Source organism: Pleuronectes platessa, chromosome 6 (assembly GCF_947347685.1).
Source record: "Pleuronectes platessa chromosome 6, fPlePla1.1, whole genome shotgun sequence".
Taxonomy (NCBI): Eukaryota; Metazoa; Chordata; class Actinopteri; order Pleuronectiformes; family Pleuronectidae; genus Pleuronectes; species Pleuronectes platessa.
In genome coordinates this window covers 25,756,393-25,776,414 of record NC_070631.1, presented here as the reverse complement: position 1 = coordinate 25,776,414, position 20,022 = coordinate 25,756,393, and the positions used below count along the sequence as shown (strand labels likewise).

At 42.6% G+C, this 20,022-nt stretch overlaps 1 protein-coding gene across 1 annotated transcript in view; it reads right to left on the bottom strand.

Annotated features, from left to right (window-relative positions):
- The window catches only part of atp2b3b (ATPase plasma membrane Ca2+ transporting 3b), a 44,545-nt gene extending 32,384 nt beyond the window's left edge, over window positions 1-12,161 (bottom strand). The window contains exons 1-5 of the mRNA XM_053425634.1: window positions 11,346-12,161; window positions 7,665-7,862; window positions 3,980-4,237; window positions 2,634-2,759; window positions 1,247-1,372 (exon numbers count right to left, since the gene is read on the bottom strand). Of these exons, the coding sequence (XP_053281609.1) occupies window positions 1,247-1,372; window positions 2,634-2,759; window positions 3,980-4,237; window positions 7,665-7,862; window positions 11,346-11,589 (952 nt within the window). The 5' untranslated portion in view covers window positions 11,590-12,161. The remainder of the gene's footprint in view (window positions 1-1,246; window positions 1,373-2,633; window positions 2,760-3,979; window positions 4,238-7,664; window positions 7,863-11,345) is intronic.
- Window positions 12,162-20,022: the final 7,861 nt, after the last annotated feature.

The window sequence follows — 20,022 nt, the reverse complement described above, 5'->3', positions numbered from 1 at the left end:
TTGTATTTCCCTTTTTCAGGGCCTAGACATGCTCAAATGGTTACCAAAGTTTGCAGGGAATTCCAAACCCCAAAAAGTAATTGTATTCTGGAGTAATTTGAAATGAGCGTGGAAAAATGGCTCAACAGCGCCATCTAAGGAAAAGCCCCTCACTTAGCTTTCACCAATCTTCACAAACACAGTAGCCCAGGTGTGTCATGACCAGACAAACAAAAAAGGACAGAGGTGCAGTTGGAAAAAAGCAACAGGAAGCCCGCTATATTGACTTTGGTGGCTATATTGGCCACATTTTTACTTTGATGTACTTGTCCCAGGTTTTTCATCAGATCAACTTCAACTTCTGGGAATGTCATCTCAACAAGATGGAGATCTATACTACCTCGGTATATATGATTTCATAACATGATGTGACTGTGGCGTGGCATCAAAGTTTGATTACACGCCATCAAATCATGAGGTTCTGTATCTCTGACATGTTTGGTCAAATCGAGTCCACACTAGACATGTAAGACAAGAGTCCCCACCTGATGACATCTACACAGAAATCATGACTGAAAATCAAAGTACCACCTGCTGGTTACAGGACGTGACATGTTTTATACTTTGATGAATTGCTCCTGGCTGCTTTACAATATACAGCTCAAAAGAGCTCAGTCAAGTCATTGGACCATGGTCAGAATTGTGACATTTCCTCAAACCCTGTAAACATTGAGGTGCAGCGAAGGTTCATCCTTCACCAAAGGCGACAATGTTTTTGTCATAACTCCAGTGTGCATAGTCCTATCACCGCCAAACTGCCGTCTCATGATCAGAGACCAAGCCTGAACATATCTATCTGTCCATATTACCTCAGTGTCATAGCGCCACCTACTGATTCGCCATGAAACAGGAAGTACTTTGTTGCAGAGGAGACGTGCGCTTGTTCAATGATTGCTCTCTCCACTTACCGCAACAGGCTTCTAAAGGCCTGTGCCCATTAGTGCTACAACGCCCTAGTTGCATTTACTTTCTGACAAGAAATTTTAAGTCACTTCAAATGGAGGTTCCTTATCATTTGAGCCCCTCTTCCTGTGCCCTTTCTATAATTCATTCATATGTGTGTGTACATGATAACTGACTCAAGAGCAGATCATCCACGGAGATAATGTCCATGTATGAAAGAAGTTTTCTTCTATCTTCTATCTTCAACAAAAATAATGTTGTGTTCATTCTTTATAGTGCAAATAGGTTCAACTCGTCCACTTACCTTTCTTCTCCTTCACCTCTTCTTCCAACTCTCCAGAACCAAGTAGGGTGAAGATAATGCCCGTCTGTGAGTTGACACCTACAGCAGTCACCAGCATCTTGCCCGAGCCCTCCATCACATGTGTACCTTCATGTCCAAACAGATTACTGGTTTATACTTCATAAACAAAAGACAGCGGTGCTTGCAAAGGTGCACATCCAATGGTCACAGATGTGAAACAACAAAGTTTTCTTGGTGAGGAACGTTACAACCTGAGAAAAGTGATTTCAGCCCTTGACGCTGCGTCTGACCTAGCCAAAGTAGGTCGGACAAAAAGTAGTTTGATAAAATAGTCACATTTTATTGGACATACTGGTCTATTAACTGATTTGGAGCTGCCTGAATGGACGTTTGTCCATTTGGGGGCACTTCACACAATCCAATTTTCATCACCATGAAATCTGAATTAATGGCTCTGGCCACATAATGAATTTAAGTCCAAAATATGTTTTTCTTTGATCTTGGATTTGGTCTCCACCAACTCCTGAGATGCTGTTGAATGCTCCACTGTGTTTGCCTGCTAGTCACTAGCTTTGTCTTGTCTGCTGTTTGCTGCTATCCAGATTTACCAGAGCTGTTCAACTGAACACTTACGGCAACTGGAAAAAAAGGTGGATGAGAGCAGTGAGCTAAAGGACTATAGAGCAGAATAGTGCTGCTGAACTACATTGTGTTATGTGGACAGGTGTTGCTATTATTTTGTCCACGACATTTAAATAATTGAGGTCAGGCTTAACAACAAACACACCTTTTTGTTTTATAAAAAGAACAGAGAAACAAGACATGTCACATGACAAAGGTTCAATTTACAGGACACAATATTCTGCTATAAAGGAAACAGGAATCTGTATTTACCATAAAACGTACCCTTTTAAAATCTCATTTCTCTGCATTGCATTGAACTTTAAATACACATGGGAACCATTCATAAAATATGTTAAGGCAGATATATGTTGAAGCAATTGTCTCATGTGCAAATATTAGTGAAGCATATGTATTCAGTTAATTTATAAGCATCAGCATCAACACCTGATGGACATAAGATACAGTGATGTTGCTTGTGGTGTTGTGGGGTTGTGGGGTAGCATTATATCCTGTTACTCTATCCACCCTTTGAACACAGGAACTGGACTAAATACAACCTATAATTGTACCATTGATTTGAACCAAGACCACTCAGCCCCAACAAAAATGGACCTTTAACCTCATTAAGTCATACTTATTATGTTGTAGGATGTAATCAGATCATCTCTACAGATATGAGCTGGGGTCTAAATGTGATGTTTGAATAATATTTAGTCTTAAACCATAATAAAATTGTACAGACAGAAAAGGCTAGAAAACCAACCTGAGAGCAGCATGGGGTCCTTATCCACAGACTTGCGTACGTGGTCGGACTCTCCTGTCAGAGAGCTCTCATCTATCTTCAGGTCGTTGCCTTGGATCAGGATACCATCAGCTGGTAGTAGGTCCCCTGAACACAGATGTGCATAGATCAGAGTTTGATTTACCTCCTATAATATGTCCTTTTCGGTTAAGTAAGAAATGGTACATGGACTGCATTTATACAGTATTAGTCGGCATCAGGTTAAATCAGTGCATGGGTGACTAACAAGGAGATTTATGTATCTTTTGGACAATTTAAGTAAAAAGCACCACATTTTACAAGTAGAAAAGCAGCACTTGTAAACCAGGAATGGCCAACAGTTCCAGAAATTTGATTATTATCACAGAAGACATATGCAAAATATGAAAAAAGCATATACTAGGAGATTAGCATATTTTAGAATAAAGAGTGGGTTGTGTTTAACTTTACTAAATGCACAGTATACAGTATAAACTTACTACAGTATATCTTTTTTGTTTAATAGACAGACAAATTCAAATTCAAAACCTGTGACTTTAGCTAGCAACTCAGTGTAAGTTGATGTCATTTTTACATTTCATCTGTGCCCATGTTAAAAAAAACAACTAATAAACAGTTAAGCCCTTAAAATAAATGATATATTACTTATGATTATCAGCATCAACATTAATATAGTTTATTTATTACAGATATTCAGAGAAATGTGAAATGTGCAAGTTTTCAGATAAGTTATCAAACGTAAAATGGAAAAATAACAATCTGGGATGCAAAGCTGAGCAAAACCAACCAACACCACAGAAAAATCTGAGCAATGGCACTTAGATCAAAAGAAAGATTTTTACCAATTTAAGAAAAGTTGATGGTCACAAAAAAATCCACATATGGACATTAGGAAGAGTAAAAATAAGTCTAAACTCTAGCAGGTCAGAAAACTCAGCTAAGTACCGGTAAGTGGTCCTTCATATGAGTCCCAGGACAGATTTCACACAGTAAAGTACGTAAAGTACGTAAAGAACGTGACCACATGTTCACAACCTCCAAACATTGTCAGAATAATCAGATCTCTAATCAGTAATAAAAGTACACGTCTTTACCTTGTCTCCTACTCTTGGTCTTACTGTCTCCTTGAATAAATTGTCTACATAGTACTTACGCCAAGGTCAGCAACTGTACTGAAGCTTTGGGTTGTCCCTGACTGTCTAATGCCTAAGAAGTAACAGGCATGTGATGTTATACAAAACATTTAAATGGATAAATTGATGGAAAGATATTTCTGAAGATGCTCCTTTTTTTTTTTTATAAAATAAACATTGCAATGGTCTCCTTACCGTATTTGACCTGGGCCATGTCCCCCACCACCAATTCAGCCACCGGGATCTGTATGACATTTCCTTTCCGCACAACGGTAAACCTCTGCTCTTGCTCGATCCGACTCTGCAGACCGCGGAACTGCTTTTCTTTGGACCAGTCATTGAACGCCGTCACCAGGACGACGCACACCACAGACAGCAGGATGGCTGCACCCTCTATCCAGCCGGCGTCAGCCTCGCCTTCATCCTCTGCACCCCCTGACCCTTCCCCACATGCTGGAGAGTGGGACGACAACGGGAGATTTAGACTTTGATATACAGTGCCTTGCATAAGTATTCACCCCCTTTGGACTTTTCTACATTTTGTCATGGTATAACCACAGATTAAAATTTATTTCATCGTGAGTTTATGTAATGGATCAACACAAAATAGTGCATCATTTGGAAGTGGGGGGAAATATTACATGGATTTCACAATTATTTACAAATAAAAATCAAAAAAAAATAAAAACTGTTGAGTGCATATGTATTCACCCCCTTTACTGTGAAACCCCTAACAAAGATCTGGTGCGACCAATTGCATTCACAAGTCACATTTGCAAGTCACATAATTAGTAAATAGGGTCCACCTGTCTGCAATTTAATCTCAGTATAAATACACCTGTTCTGTGACGGACTCAGAGTTTGTTGGAGATCATTACTGAACAAACAGCATCATGAAGACCAAGGAGCTCACCAAACAGGTCAGGGATAAAGTTGTGGAGAAATATGAAGCAGGGTTAGGTTATAAAAAAATATCCAGAGCTTTGAACATCTCTCTGAGCACCATAAAATCCATCATAAGAAAATGGAAAGAATATGGCACAACCGCAAACCTACCAAGAGGAGGCCGTCCACCCAAACTGAAGAGTCGGACAAGGAGAAAATTAATCAGAGAAGCAACCAGGAGGCCCATGGTTACTCTGGAGGAGTTGCAGAGATCCACAGCTGAGGTGGGAGAATCTGTCTACAGGACAACTATTAGTCGTCTACTCCACAAATCTGGCCTTTATGGAAGAGTGGCAAGAAGAAAGCCATTGTTGAAAGGGATCCATAAAAAATCCCGTTTGGAGTTTGCCAGAAGCCATGTGGGAGACACAGCAAACATGTGGAAGAAGGTGCTCTGGTCAGATGAGACCAAAATTGAACTTTTTGGCCTCAATGCAAAACGCTATGTGTGGCGAAAACCCAACACTGCCCATCACCCTGAGCACACCATCCCAACAGTGAAACATGGTGGTGGTAGCATCATGTGGGGATGCTTCTCTTCAGCAGGTACAGGGAAACTGGTCAGAATAGAGGGAAAGATGGATGGAGCCAAATACAGGGAAATCCTTGAAGAAAATCTGATGCAGTCTGCAAAAGACTTGAGACTGGGGCGGAGGTTCATCTTCCAGCAGGACAATGACCCTAAACATACAGCCAGAGCTACAAAGGAATGGTTTGGATTAAAGAATGTTAATGTCTTAAAATGGCCCAGTCAAAGCCCAGACCTCAATCCAATAGAGAATCTATGGCAAGACTTGAAGATTGCGGTTCACAGACGGTCTCCATCCAATCTGACTGAGCTTCATCTTTTTTGCCAAGAAGAATGGACAAACCTTTCCATCTCTAGATGTGCAAAGCTGGTAGAGACATACCCCAAAAGACTTGCAGCTGTAATTGCAGCGAAAGGGGGTTCTACCAAGTATTGACACAGGGGGGTGAATACTTATGCACCCAACAGATGTCAACTTTTTTGTTCTCATTATTGTTTGTGTCACAATAAAATTTATTTTGCACCTCCAAAGTACTATGCATGTTTTGTTGATCAAACGGGAAAAAGTTTATTTAAGTCTATTTGAATTCCAGTTAGTAACAGTACATAATGGGAAAAAGTCCAAGGGGGGTGAATACTTATGCAAGGCACTGTATTTTTTGGCGTACATGGCAAGAGACACAATATCTGAAGCAAATAGTATTATATCTGCCTAAAGTAGCAGCTGTATGTAAGATGGAAATACAAAGGAGAGAAAACAAAAATCCCTTCTCTGATCCAAATATTAAACCACCAAGCATTTAGCCTGACAGATGATGACATTATTCACTGTCTACTGTGGGTCATTTATGTAGATACCTCCTAACAAACAACGAGTTTGTGTTTATCATCATACACTACGCTCTTGTTTGAGCACCGTGTGGCATCAGAGAGAGCTTCATGGTTCCATATTTCCTCTTTCCTTCCACTGAGCCCACTTCCTCCCCATCATGACCTCTCACTGTGTTGAGCAGACCCAGAGAGCTGATGGCAACAAGTCGCTAATGTCTTTCAACTTTTATCCCAACAGCTTGCGTCTGTGTATTTGTTTCTTCATGATTTTGTGTATTTCTGTCCTATAACAATGAAACCAATAAAAGGGATTGGATCATTACATGGCAGATCTTTCTGATTTAGTCTCACAACAACAACATGAATGAGACAGACGTATATGTGAGTGGTTCTTCTCTGTCTCTCCTGCCCTGTGGTGTCAAAGGTGAGATTACAGATATTTTCATGTTTGACTTGCTAGGTCTTGAACAACATATCTGGATCTCTACCAGAGGGATGCTCCACCAGTCTGCCAAAAGATATTCATGCGTTCGGTGTTTTTATGATGGTGGGGCGGGAGGCTGTATCTAACTTGTCAGTCCAAAATCTCCCATACTTCAACTGGGTTGAAATCTGGTGACTGTGAAAGGCCACCATTTTTTATATATATAAATATATATTATAACATGATATGTATTTCAAACCATTCATTGACCCCTCTTGGATAAGAGCATCGTTTCTCTGTCACTTTAGTTTTTTCCACAAAATGTGCAGGTTTTTCCTTTCATTGTATTCATTGCTATCTTTAAATCAATACTCTGTGACATTAAAAAGAAGAAATAACTCTTGTAACTAATAAAAATAGTTACATCCGTTCAATGCATGTAGGGGTTTTGCTGCTGCAAACTTCTGAAGGATCTCTTGATTTGTTCATTGCCCTTTATGACTCTTCTTTACTCGCTACTGTTATACTATGTTTAATCATTTACTGTTAACATCGTGTTGCCATATTAAAAGTTCATGAAACAGTAAAACCCTCCCTAAGTCAAATGCACCGAGGTTTTACCTCTATACCCTTATTCAATCTGGTAAGACGAGGATGTAGAGTGGCTTGTCCACTAACCAGAGGGTTGTAGGTTTGATCCCTCTCCCCCATCCTGCATTCCAAAATGTCCTTGGATAAGATAATGAACCCAAATGGCAAAGCTGTTAAGTGCTTTGAGTGGTCATCAAGAAAAGCTCTATATAAATACAGACCATTTACCCAATATATATTGCTGTGTATCTGAGATAAGTTACTGATCAGTTTTGATCAAATCATCTTAGCTCAAGGTCCAGAATTTGGTCAAAATCAAGGATCTCGCCTTGTTCTATGAATTGTCTAAGGACATTTCCTCTCTTCCTACAATCTTAACTTCCACTATAACCTCCATTCTTATGATAGGATGACACTTCATGCTGCTGATGATTTGTCTTTCTCCTCACCTCTCTTTGTCTCTCCCTTTCTTTTCCCCTCCCTCTCTCATCTCCACATCCAACTCTGGCCCTTAAACACCCTCCCAAATAACCTCCCCCTACACCTCACACCCTCCTCACATTCGCTTTCCCTTCCGGGTGGCTGGTAAAGAGAGAGGCCAAGGGAGATGATGGCGGCGGCCTCCAAGATGATGAGCGTGACGTCCTGTAAGGCCTCCCACACAAGCTCCAAGAAAGTCTTGGCCTTTTTCGGCGGGATGAAGTTTTGGCCGTACGCTTGGTGCCGACGCTCCATGTCCGCTGGCTCCCCGCTGAGACCTGAGTGACATAGAGCGAGGTTGAGACAGAGAGGAAAAAAAAAGCTCAGCGAATTTCTTTATGTTAAACATTATCACAGAAAAAAAATCTGCAAACACGGTCACACATTCATAAAGTGAGGCATGGAGTTATTCAGGTGTGTTTAAATTTAGTCGACACACACTGCTACACACATGCAAAATCAAGATTCACACCCAAACAAAAACTAAAATCCACAAGACAAACTTTTTCAAACTAGAAGAATGTTCATCAGTCAAATCAATTAGTTAAAATTATCATCAACTACCTCCTCAGAACCTCCTCCCTCTCATTTCCATATTTGCTGCAAGATCTCCATCCTCACCCACTTCTCCCATTCAACCTCACCCCTAAGTGATTCAGTTTCCATGGTGACCAGGATAGCAGGTCCAGGGCTTCCTGTCTCTAACAGGTTTCTGCCCAGCAACAGGTGATGTCATTCTTTAAGTGTAATAGGTTTGAGGGAGAGCTCTTTTTTTCAGTTTTTTGTGATTGGCTGTTAAGGAGGAGGGACAACAATTTGTACACTGCGGTTGGCCATGATTGGTGACTATCTTTGCGTCAGCTGTGTGTGTGTTTGTGTGAAAGTGTGTTTGTGCGTGTGTGACATCCTGGTCCAATTTGCTTGCTGCAAGGAGTCATACGTAGCTCCCAGTGGTGCCGAAGAATTGTGTTGCAATATGACGCTCAACAGGGTTCATGCCAAGACAGGGCAGAGAGAGAGAGAGAGAGAGAGAGGGAGAGCAAACAGGTGACCTTATGCTGAGTAATCATAGTGAGCTCTCCCCCTGCTTTCATCAGTCCATCTCTCTCTCTCTCCCTCCTTTCTTTCTCATCCTCTCATCTTTTCATCTATCCTATCCTTCCTCCTATTCCTCTCCCACAGCCTCTTGGGTCTCTCTCTTTTTCTTTTTCTCCCTCTCTCAATCTCCCCTTGATGTGTCCTTGACAATGCGGCAAGCTGTTCTAGCGTTCCCTCCTCACCCCCCTCTCCCCTCCTTCCCCATCACCACACACACACACACACACACTCTTTCTCTCACTCCCTTATTCTCATTCTCTCACTGCTCAATGTGGATATAATGGTCTCATACTGCAGTGCTGGGGTATCCATATCTGTTTGTGTTTGTTCGTGTCGGTGTGTAAGCGAGAAAGAGAGAGAGCGAGAGAGATCCCACTCTATATTGGTTCAACTGCCACTCTGGTCTGTGTATCATATTACAGACCTTGTTCAACATCAGTTGCGTCATAATGTATATGCATATGGTAAAATTACACTGGTTTGTGTATCTTTTTGTGTCGTACCGTCGAGAACTATAACAGAATTGCCCATTTCATGTTGCTCCTCTGGGATTAATTTTATTGAGGACGTACTAGGAAGAGGCAGCAGCTCTTCGTGCTGCTGTCAAACGCTTCAGATCCACAGCAGAAATGATCTCAAGCTGTGATTTCGGAACGATCAGTCACAAGTTTGAGCGGTGTTTTGACTAATGACCTTCGAGTTCTACAAGGTGGGAAACATCTTTCTTCTCCTGCGTTTGCACTCTGACTGGTTTGTCAATGCCACAAGACACCGTATGTCATTTGTGAAAGTCAGCACAGTGCAAGAGAAGTGTGTGTGGGGGGCCGTGTTTACGTGTTTTGCCAAGTGCTTTGTCGGGACAACTGCAGATACATGATCGTGTGGGTGTGTGTATGTTATTTGGATCTGCTGCACTGAATCCTGACCAGCTCACAGTGTCAAATTAGCAACACTCAACACAGACTTACTGTAACTCAACACCCACCAACTCTCTCACCTTTCTCCATCTCTCTTTCTCTCTTTCCCTCTCCTCTCGCTCACATACCAACACACAAGATACACACACACACTCCTCTCTCTCCATTCATCCATCTTTCCTCTTCACCATATCCATCTCGCAGCTCTCAGTCATCTCTCTCTCTCTTGCAGACTTTCCCAGCCAACTTCTCTCCGATGTTGTGTTGCTAGGTTACAAACTAGTTGAAGGAGTGGGCGTAGTGTGGTACCACACCCCTGTTGGAACACACAAGTGTTCACATGCACAAGCACATTCTAAAGACACAGACAGCCACATTCTACCCTTAGTAGTCATCACAAATCTTTGATTTGTATAATTACATAAACTTGTTATTTAGTGTGTGTGTATGTGTGTGTATGTGTGTGTGAGTGTGTGTGTGTGTCTGTGTGTGTTTGTGTGTTTGTGTGTGTGTGTGTGTGTGTGTGTGCGTGTGTGTGTGCTTGTGTGTGAGAGAGAGAAAAATAGTGTATTTGAATTTTCATGCAACAGGTATCGATGTATTTATTAATTAGTATTATTGTTATTACCATTATTTTTATTCATAATAGTGATTATATTAATAATGTATGTCATTTCTGTGTCATTAATAAATTATCAGAGCGAATTTTCTATTTCTTTTTCATCATTACATTGCAGCTCTGGTTATTATCTGCAATTTATCAGTAAAATTTATTAAAATATTTAGATCTCAAACAATTAGTTGACAAATTGATTGATTGATAGGCAAATCGTAATTTGTATTGATAACTGATTAATTATTTTAGGTGTTTGTCAGGCAAAAAGTTAAACATTGGCTGCTTCCAAAGACAAACACACATCACAAAACGGAAATGGTTGCAGTCCTGTGCCTGAACCCAAAATTACAGACACTGCGTCTGTAACCATTGCCACTGTGTCACTCAGCTTATAGTCAATCCTTGTGCACTTTTACTCCATTTATCCATTTATTGATTTACTCTGTCAGCTTTTCATCCATTCATCCACTATAATCCCCTCATATAGTCATCAATCAATTTATCCAACGATGTTCTCCATGCATCCAACTCCACCACCAAAGCCTCTGGTGCACTTCATTATGCTTCCTTCTCTGAGCGACAGTGAAGTTGATGCAGTTGGTGTCAACTTTTGTGAACAAAACATTTCATCAGTCTTAAATGGGTTATAGTCCAACGACTGTTGAACACATGTAATCGCTTTCATTCACCTGAGCCTAATGGTGATGGTGTAGAGGAGAAAATCATTAATTGATCACAGTCTGCAGTAACAGCACATGCACAGAGAAGTTTGTGTGACTCCAACGTAATCCATCCATTCACTCCTTCATTCAGCTAATCTCAGTGTGCGCATTCATTTCTGCTAAACCCTATCCCTCATCCAATCAACAAATGCATCCAGCAAGCCAGCAATCTCTTCACCCATTCATGTGTCAATTCATCCACCCATCCATTCCTCCATTATTTATACGTCTGTATTCTCATTCATTCATCTATCAAGCCAGTAGCCATCTACTCGTCCATTATTCATTCATCCATCCTTCCGTCTCTCTCTCTTTCTCTCGCTCTCTCTCTCTCTCTCTCTCTCTCTCTCTCTCTCTCTCTCTGTATCTGCTCTTTACCCATTCGTCCACACGTTCATGCCTGCTCACCGTCAATGGTATTGGTCTGTAGTCTCTGGCAGAGTCCCTCTGTGTCTCCGTAGCTGTCCTCGATCTTCGTCAGGGCTTCACCAGCTCTAAGCTCCATCAGCTCCCTGAGCTCCAGCACCGTGACGCCAAAGTCTCCCCCTGCTAGACTGCCATCTGCCCTTCCTCCTCCTGCGGCCCGACTCCCTTTAGGATAAAACTCCACTGCGCTGTTTGCCATTTCACCCATCGTGGCTGTTGTTGACATGTCAGTAAGGGTTTCTTCTGTTTTTGTCCTCCTTTCTCTCCGTATCCGTCCTCAACTCAGTTCCACTTCCGTTTGGTTGGTGGAGGGGTGTTCATGTGCTCAACAGTCAGACTCTTGGTTCTGCCTTGATGTCCTACTTTAAAATGTGCATCTAAAGGATACACCTAAACTCTTTTAAATTTTATTTAACGATAATGAAGGAGCATTGGTTGTTTATTTCTGACTCCTCACTAGCTTGTCCTAGCCTCCCACTGCTCCTTTAATTCCCCATAGCAGGAGGAGGAGGAGGGTGAGGGGATGAAGGATAGGGAGCCGGGGCACCTCAGAAGTTTGATGTCTGAAAGAATCCAGCTTTCTTTTCCTCTGTCTTCTCTGCAACTCCGCTCTTTCTTCGTTTCTGTCCCCCTCCCTCCAGGGTCACGGCCAGTCCATGGACAAACAGACAGGCTGACAGACTTACAGACAACGATGAGGGGCGATGGATGAATGGAGAGAGGGGTGAGCGAGGCAGAGGTGACTGATAAATCAGAGGCAGTTAGTGGATCCAGTCGAGAGGTAGCTACTGCTGCACCACCAGGACCTACGAGAATGCAGGGAAGAGATAAAACATTACCACTCTGCTCTATTGATCTCGCGCACAGTCATTACATCAAATCATTTCTGAGATACAGACAAGGCTGAAGCTAGATTCACATGTGAAATTAACATAAATTCATTGGTCCTGACCTAAATAAATAACAAAGAGGAACACAATTCAAGAACGCTGTCAAGTTAAACAAATTAGTACCAACATCTAAGATCTATAGATGTAAGATCATTATTGATATAAACATAGTCCTGTTAGCACACTTATACATCTAGTTATTTAAAAACACTTGTCTCACTTCACATGTGATGTTTAAAACCTGCTGTTTTCAGTTGATTTTTTTTTACTACCGGGAGGCAATAAACTAAATATTCACATTTAACTTCCTTAAAAAGATGACGATGAGCAATATTAGCATTTATATAGAGCTGTGTTTTTGGTTAAGTGACAAATATAAGTCTAATATTCAAATAATATCTAGCAAGGAAAATATCTATCTCTTTAGATACAGAATGCCCCATTACATTCGCCAGCTTGTCAGTAGCAGCATCTGTTTGTGTAAGTAGCATTTATCTTTTTATTTTAGGGTTTTTACCCAAAAATTTAGCCTGTTCCATTTGCAAACAGCAGCAATAAAAGCAGTGTGATTAAACAGTAAAGTTGCAGGATATAAAACACAAATTATTGAATTAAAAGACAAAGGGGAAATACAAAGTTTATCATTTTCCATTGGGCACACTAATGTTATTCAAATCCATATTTTGTTGGGCTGCAATGATTCTCCTAATATCGGTTCAGTTCTTTTTTCTTTGATTGTTGTACAAAAATGTTTCAAGACCACAGACGACTTCAATGTACCTTTGGTGTCTGCAATCTCAGGGTTATTATCCATCAAGCTAATTGAACTAGCCTTAATTTAACGGCAGGTGTGATCACTCGATCGTGATTTGACCAAAACAGTCACATGACTCACATCATTACAAGATACCAAAATAAGTTTTAATGTGTACATAATCAGTTAGCCTTATCAAGAAAACCAATACTGAAAGAAACTGACAATGTGATGGTACCTCTCTGAGCAGACTTCCCCACCATGCCTGTTAGTTTTGACTGAAGACACTATACTGTAGTTTTGAACAGTTACTCAAACATGAGTAAATAGTGCTTTCGTGGGTGACTATTTTTCAACTGTGGACTGGCGGACACATTTAGAGCAGCAGCATTGGACAGGGTTACATTAAAATACAGTCTTGTGTTCATGGTAATGCAGGAAGTTTGAAAGAGTTTTGGACATTGATGGAGCTCAGACGATTAAGATGTATAAGGACATAATTCAATTTCAATATTATTTTATTTGTATAGTGCCAATTCACAACATACATTATCTAAGGTACTTTACATTGTAATGTTGAGATCTTACAAAATTATAGACGCCCAACAGTTGCCACAATGATCAAGCACTTTGGCGACTGTGGGAATAATAATAATAATTGTTTGTCAGATATGGATCCTGCAGCTCTGAAGTCTGCAGACACAACATACAATATTTGTTTGTTCACTGTCTTTTGGGGGGATTTGTTGATAATAATAATATATATTACCAGTCTGTTCCTCTAAGTGAGCTCTGTCAATTTTACTGTAAACCATGTACAGCAGAATATCTACAATGATAAAACCAACACCACGCCGGGACATATCCACCTTCTTTGAAGGTGCGAGTGATTCACAGTGATTTAGTTTGTTCAGTCCAATCAGAACTTTCCTGAACTGAGCTGAAAAACTGTTCCCAGTCAATGAATTCATATTTCAGCCTTTCTCTGGAGCTGATTTAATTCAAATAAATCGGACACAATAAGCGCTGAGTGCGGCCTATAGTGGAACTGCAACTTGCTTTTTTGAGCCACTCTGGCTGAGACGAGCATCATCCCCCATTAGCAATTAGCACTGGCTGTAACTAAATACTCTCAGCATCACAGATAACACAACATATTCTGATTTCCCTATCAGGGTATTTTACATAAGGATGAGCATAAAAAAAACACAGAACTGGAGTTCATCATTAATTTATTTTCTCCTCTCTCCTTGCCGCTCTCCCTCAGCTCCCTCTGCCTCTTGCATCTTCTCCCTCCCTGTTTCCTCTCTGCCCTGCATGCCTCTATCCTGACTGAGAGTGTTAGTTTATGACTGAGTCACCCTGCTCGGCCTTTGAAGCTCCCTCCCGCTCGCCATCTTTTCTTATTCGCCTTCTCTTCCATCTATTCATCTGTCTATCTACAGTGTATAGGTTTACAGTAGTTTTTGTTTTTGTCATGTCTTGTGGTATCTTATCGCTTGTTATTATTTTACCTCCCCCCAACACCCCCTCTCTCTCTGGACCCCTTCATTGTGTTGCTCTCCCTGTCTATCTGCTTCCTGCTACTGCAATCATATATTTGCTCCGCCAGTCACGCATTTTCTTACCAACCCGGTCTCTTACTCACTGATTCTGTCTTATTTTATAACACTCACACAAGAAATAGCTATTCTGTTCAGCCTTCCAACTACAACAACTAACTCTGAGCATGTCTATTTGTTTGGTGCAGAGCTTTCATGAGGACGGTTCACATGTGTATATATGTGTGCCCATGTGAGCCTTCATTATATAAAATGAACAAAAAAAAAAGAAGACTTTGTTACTCAATTTGTTACGCATTCCTAACTCTTGCACACACTCACTTATACGGTGTACTTTTGCCACAGGATGCAGTAGGCATCATGAATGTACAGTAAACACACAAAGACACTAGCACTCATGCCCAGAGACATCAGATGATCTCTGTAATGACACACACACACAAATGTGTCATACACCATCGCTCTTTCAAAATGAGAGAGTAAGAGAGTGAGTGAGAGGGGGCTGTCCTGGCTGAAAATGTGTTTGAACATGAAAAGAGTCAGACAAAAGGTCACCACAACCATCAGCAGTCTGCCCATTTATCCTGAATGTTAGCCCTGCTCCTCTGCACATATCCCTCAGAGGGTCGGCGCAATTAGAATTTTTTTATAAGGGAAAGTGGCCACTCTTTTCCCAAGGGCGTTTTGTCTTTATCACAGCAGCAAGAAGGCTGAGAGGAGCACGGAGTGGGGAAGACACAGGAGAGAAGCTCCTCACGGGATTTGATTCTAGGCCAGCAGGGCTGCGTACGCTTTGTGACTCCGTTTGTGTGTGTGTGTGTGTGTGTGTGTGTGTGTGAGAGTGTGTTTGTGTGTGAGAGAGTGTGAGTGGGTGTGTGTGTGCTGGATCGGGCAACCCAGGCCACAAATGCACAAATCTGAGCACATGTGACACGCAAGCATGTGTGCACTTGTGTTCCTGCCAGCACTTCTTGTGCACATACCTGTCATGCTAGGTGAGTGTATTCATATTACGTTCCTCTCTCTCTCTCTCTCTCTCTCTCTCTCTCTCTCTCTCTCTCTCTCTCTCTCTTCTCTCTCTCTCTCTCTCTGTATGTTGTTTGTGTGCGTGGGTGGGTGTGTATTTGATTGTCAGTATTTCATCTCCCTGCCTACAATGGCCAGCCTGCTGTCCACCTGTGCAGCTGTAGTCCTACTCCCTGACAGGCAACTGAAGGGTCACCTCTGGCGGGGCGCTTGTATCTGGGCCGCTGCCTGCCGTCTGGCTTGGCGCCAGGCCCACACTTTTGTATTGCCCAGTGGGAATAGCACACTTAGAATTCAACACAGTCAGTGGCTGGAGCCATTAGAAGGTGGGCTGCCAACAGGGCAGGATATCTGCATTACTGTTAGAGCACATCAAAGCAGAGAGGCTGAAGAAGATGATGATGGCAAAAGTTAGAGAGAGAGTGTTTGTGGGAGAGAGAGAGATAGAAATAAAGTGTACATGAACTGCTATCCACCTCCAACAAACACACACTCATATACATACACACACAAACACACACAAACGAACATACAGATTTCCACTGGCAATTGCAACAGCAAGACTGTGCACTTCTGTGCAGGAATGGCGACGTGCAACAGTGTTGCCCACACAAAACGACCTTTCCTGGTCACCTTCAGACGTGCCTGAGCCTCATCCCTCTGTTCACCAGCACATATATGGCAGCAGGAGGAACTTCTGATTCAAGCTGACAGGATACTGCAGGCCGACCATAATGCAAGGAGAGTGCCTGTGTGGGTGCGTGTGTGTCGCCTATGGTGCGCCACTTGCCAACCCTATGTCCCTCCGCAAGGTTACCGGCCTGGCCACCGACGGCCCGCTCTGCCCCAGTCATACCCAGCCTGCACCGGGTGAGTTGTGAAGGTGCCTCCGGCCGGAGATCGTTACCGGATCAGACCGGCACCCCCGCAGCTCCGCGCTGCAGGTGCGACAAACAACGCAACTGACCCACAATAGCCTGTAGCCCGGTACACACGAGGGCCGGGGAACCAAGAGGAGAACAGCGCATGGTGTTCCAAGAAAATGTTTCAGCCCGTCATCAACCGACACAAGACATAGATGATGGATGGATATGTATCATTAGCTTTACCCACGCGCATGAGCACATTCACGCGCGCACACACACAAACACGCACACACACACACACACACTCCCTCACAATGCCATAATGCTGTTTGCCAGGGTATTATGGTATGCCCTACAGTATAGGCTACTATCAGAGCATTGAGGGGCCTGTGGAGAGAGATGCCACATCAGGCCTGCTCCATCCTGCAGCTCCATCACTAACCTTCACACTGTCCATGAAGCTCTGCTCGAGCGACACATCTGCCCTCAGAAAAACGGCCCTCGAGCGACAGGGGTAAATAACATTCGCGCACGCGTGCACGCACGGACTCACCGACTCACCGTGCAGGCCGAGCTCAAGGACATCAGCATCAGCTCGCGGGTGGGGAGGCAGAATCCCCGTTAATCTGCGTGTGCGTGGAGCGGAGAATGTCCCGGACCGGATGAGAGGACACAGCGGGGGAGCGGGGCTGCGGCAGCTCCGGGAGCCTGGAGTCCGAAGGAGGGGAAGAGATGAAGACGACGACGGTACTGATGAATATTCCGCTCCCGCGGTCACCTGACAGCTTGTCGGCGGAGTTCTGCGGCGGTGGAGGAGAGAGAGAGCGAGAGACAGCGATAGAGAGAGAGAGAGAGAGAGAGAGAGAGAGAGAGAGAGAGAGAGAGAGAGAGAGAGAGAGAGAGAGAGAGGATGCGCCGAGTTGAGGGTTTAAACACCTCCGTGGAGGGAGGGAGGGGGGAGGGACAGTCCGTGCGTCTGGACCAGGGCTAGCTGCCGGCGGCGGTGAGAGCTGCTAATGTGACTTAACTCGGTTCACTGTATAGGGAAGTGGAAGAAAGAGAGAAGAAGAAAAGAGGAGAGGCTCATGCGACATCTTTGGAGGAGGAGGAGGAGGAGAGCCCGAGCGCACAGGAGCTCGGTCGCAGCATCCGCGAGAGGAGTCATGTGGGGGGGGTCTATACGTCACCCCCACCCTCCGCCACCTACTCTGCTACGTGATGACGACATCACACCGCAGACGTATGCTCGTTGTGAAGGATCTCTCCAGATTTTTAGATCGACTGCAGTGCCCGTTCTAAACATCTCTGCTTGTCATGTTGGGTTCTCTTGCTGATGCTCTGGAGCTACTTCAGAATGATTCCTTGTCCTTAGCGAGTCTTCCTCTGGACTCATTTCTTTAGTAAACTGTCACTTTGTATGCAGAGCTTTTTAGAAACCGTCTATGGTGCAGAGTGAAGTCAGGAGACTTTGTGTTCATCCTACCTTGTTTATCTGCAGTGAAGATTTCTCGGTCGGTGTTTTACATTAAATGAAACTGAAACCTTTTCTCTTCCTGACACCGCAATGATCTTACAACGATTTGAACCCAAGGTTTGACCCAGTTGCCAGTTACAATACACATGTCAAGTGTGTGTAAATGTGCAAGATATGCACTCAACATACAGACAGACAGACAGATTTGTGGAATCAGTAGATAGATAACATCAGTTGTTGAAGAGACCTCATCCAACCTTCACAGAACATTCATTCATAAGGCTTCTAGCACTATAGAGCCAATTCCCTTCCATTTCTAAAAACACAATAAAAGTTTATTTAACACAGAAAAAACAATCTAAAAAAATCCTTGTAGCACTAATAGTATGTCCATGACTTGCATTGTAATTTGTCTGAGAAAGTTAACTTCTTATGTACATTCAAGTGCTTCTATCCATCAATTTTCCTCCACTTCCTTGAGATCGATGGCAGCAGGCTAACCAGGATCTTCCAGTCATCCCTCTCCCCAGCAATGCTCGCCAGCTCCTCCTGAGGAACCACAAGTCGTTCCTTGGAGTTCTTCGTCTAACCTTGGGTCTCCTTCCATTGTGTTCAACCTGTAACGGCCCATTGAAATCCTCAATATACAGTCTAGATCAGGGCTCTTCAATTAGTTTGGAAGTGGGGCCGGTTCTTGAAACTGAGGCAAAGTCAGGGGCCGGAGGATATGAGTAATCACGGTAACAAATAAAGACATTTCAACAACATACTGAAGGAGTCATTATATTCTATTTTGTAAGAGCTTAACAACATTTGCCCATGAGGCCGCATAGGCCCAAGGATTCCAAAATCAAACCAGGTGAGCAATAACCAAGCCATATTAACAGACATTTGGAGAAATGGAATTAACTAACAAAAACATGCACTTCATTGTACCAACACAACTTTACTGGTCATTATCCTCAATATTTAAGATGAAACTGATTTGAGTGACAGGCAATATAAAATGTATCTCCACCAACAAAGTGCATTGCATGGAACTTAATAGAATTGCAACAACTTAAAGTGCATGGTATTCTATCAAGGCAATGTGTTTCAAATATCATCACTCAGTTCAGGTGAACTGTATCAGTTGTTTAGAATTTCATTCATTTAACTGGCAAACAACTTCCAAGTGCACCAACAAATAAAGGCTCTTTAGCTGGATGTCTTCTGTAACAGAAGGTTATATTAAATAAAGTTTAGTTAAACCAAAGATTGTTTCATAAATCTGAGTGAATTTGTGCTCATTAAAAGATAATAGTGATAAATTGCTGAAATAATTTAAAATGGTGGTTTTTAAATTTAAGTGCTACTAAATTGTTAGTTTAAATTTTTTTTTAAAAAATTTTTATTCAAGCACTCTTCGAGCACACTCCGGGGGCCAGTCCAAAGCAGCTCGAGGGCCGGATTCAGCCCGCGAGCTGCCTATTGAAGAGCCCTGGTCTAGATGCTCATCAGACCATTTGAAGTAGTTTGTTTCCTGGTCCAGCAGAGGGCGATCACTATCAGCTTGACCCATTGCATGCCCTCTTAACCTATCAGTTAAGTAATTCCGTCAGTCAGTGACGATGCGTTGAAAATGGACGACGCAAGCAAGAAAAGTCTTCCAATGCTGACGATCATGACACCAGAGCATCTAAGAGGAGGCATTGGGGAAATATTTTGGATTGTACATTGTATGTGACATAGAAACAATCGTGGGTGAAGCTGTTTGTTGTCTTTGTACCACTCAATTTCCTTATAACAAACCTGTTGGCTCACCAGTTAGGAGCAGCTGAGGAGGCACTACAGATTAACAGAGATACATCAAGTGTTCAACCGTGTTTGACTGCGTGCCTGCCAGGAGGAATAATGTTTCATATCAAATTAGTTTGAACTTTATTTTTGGAAAAATAGGCCTTGAGTTTATTTTGGTTCCTTGTATTCGTCGGTTCTTAGGTCTCTATCCAAAGACCATTGGTGAGGATCAGAAGACGCCCTCTTCATCACAACACAACTCCTCCTCTTTCTACCTCATACTAACCTCTGGTAGGTCAGAGTGAAAT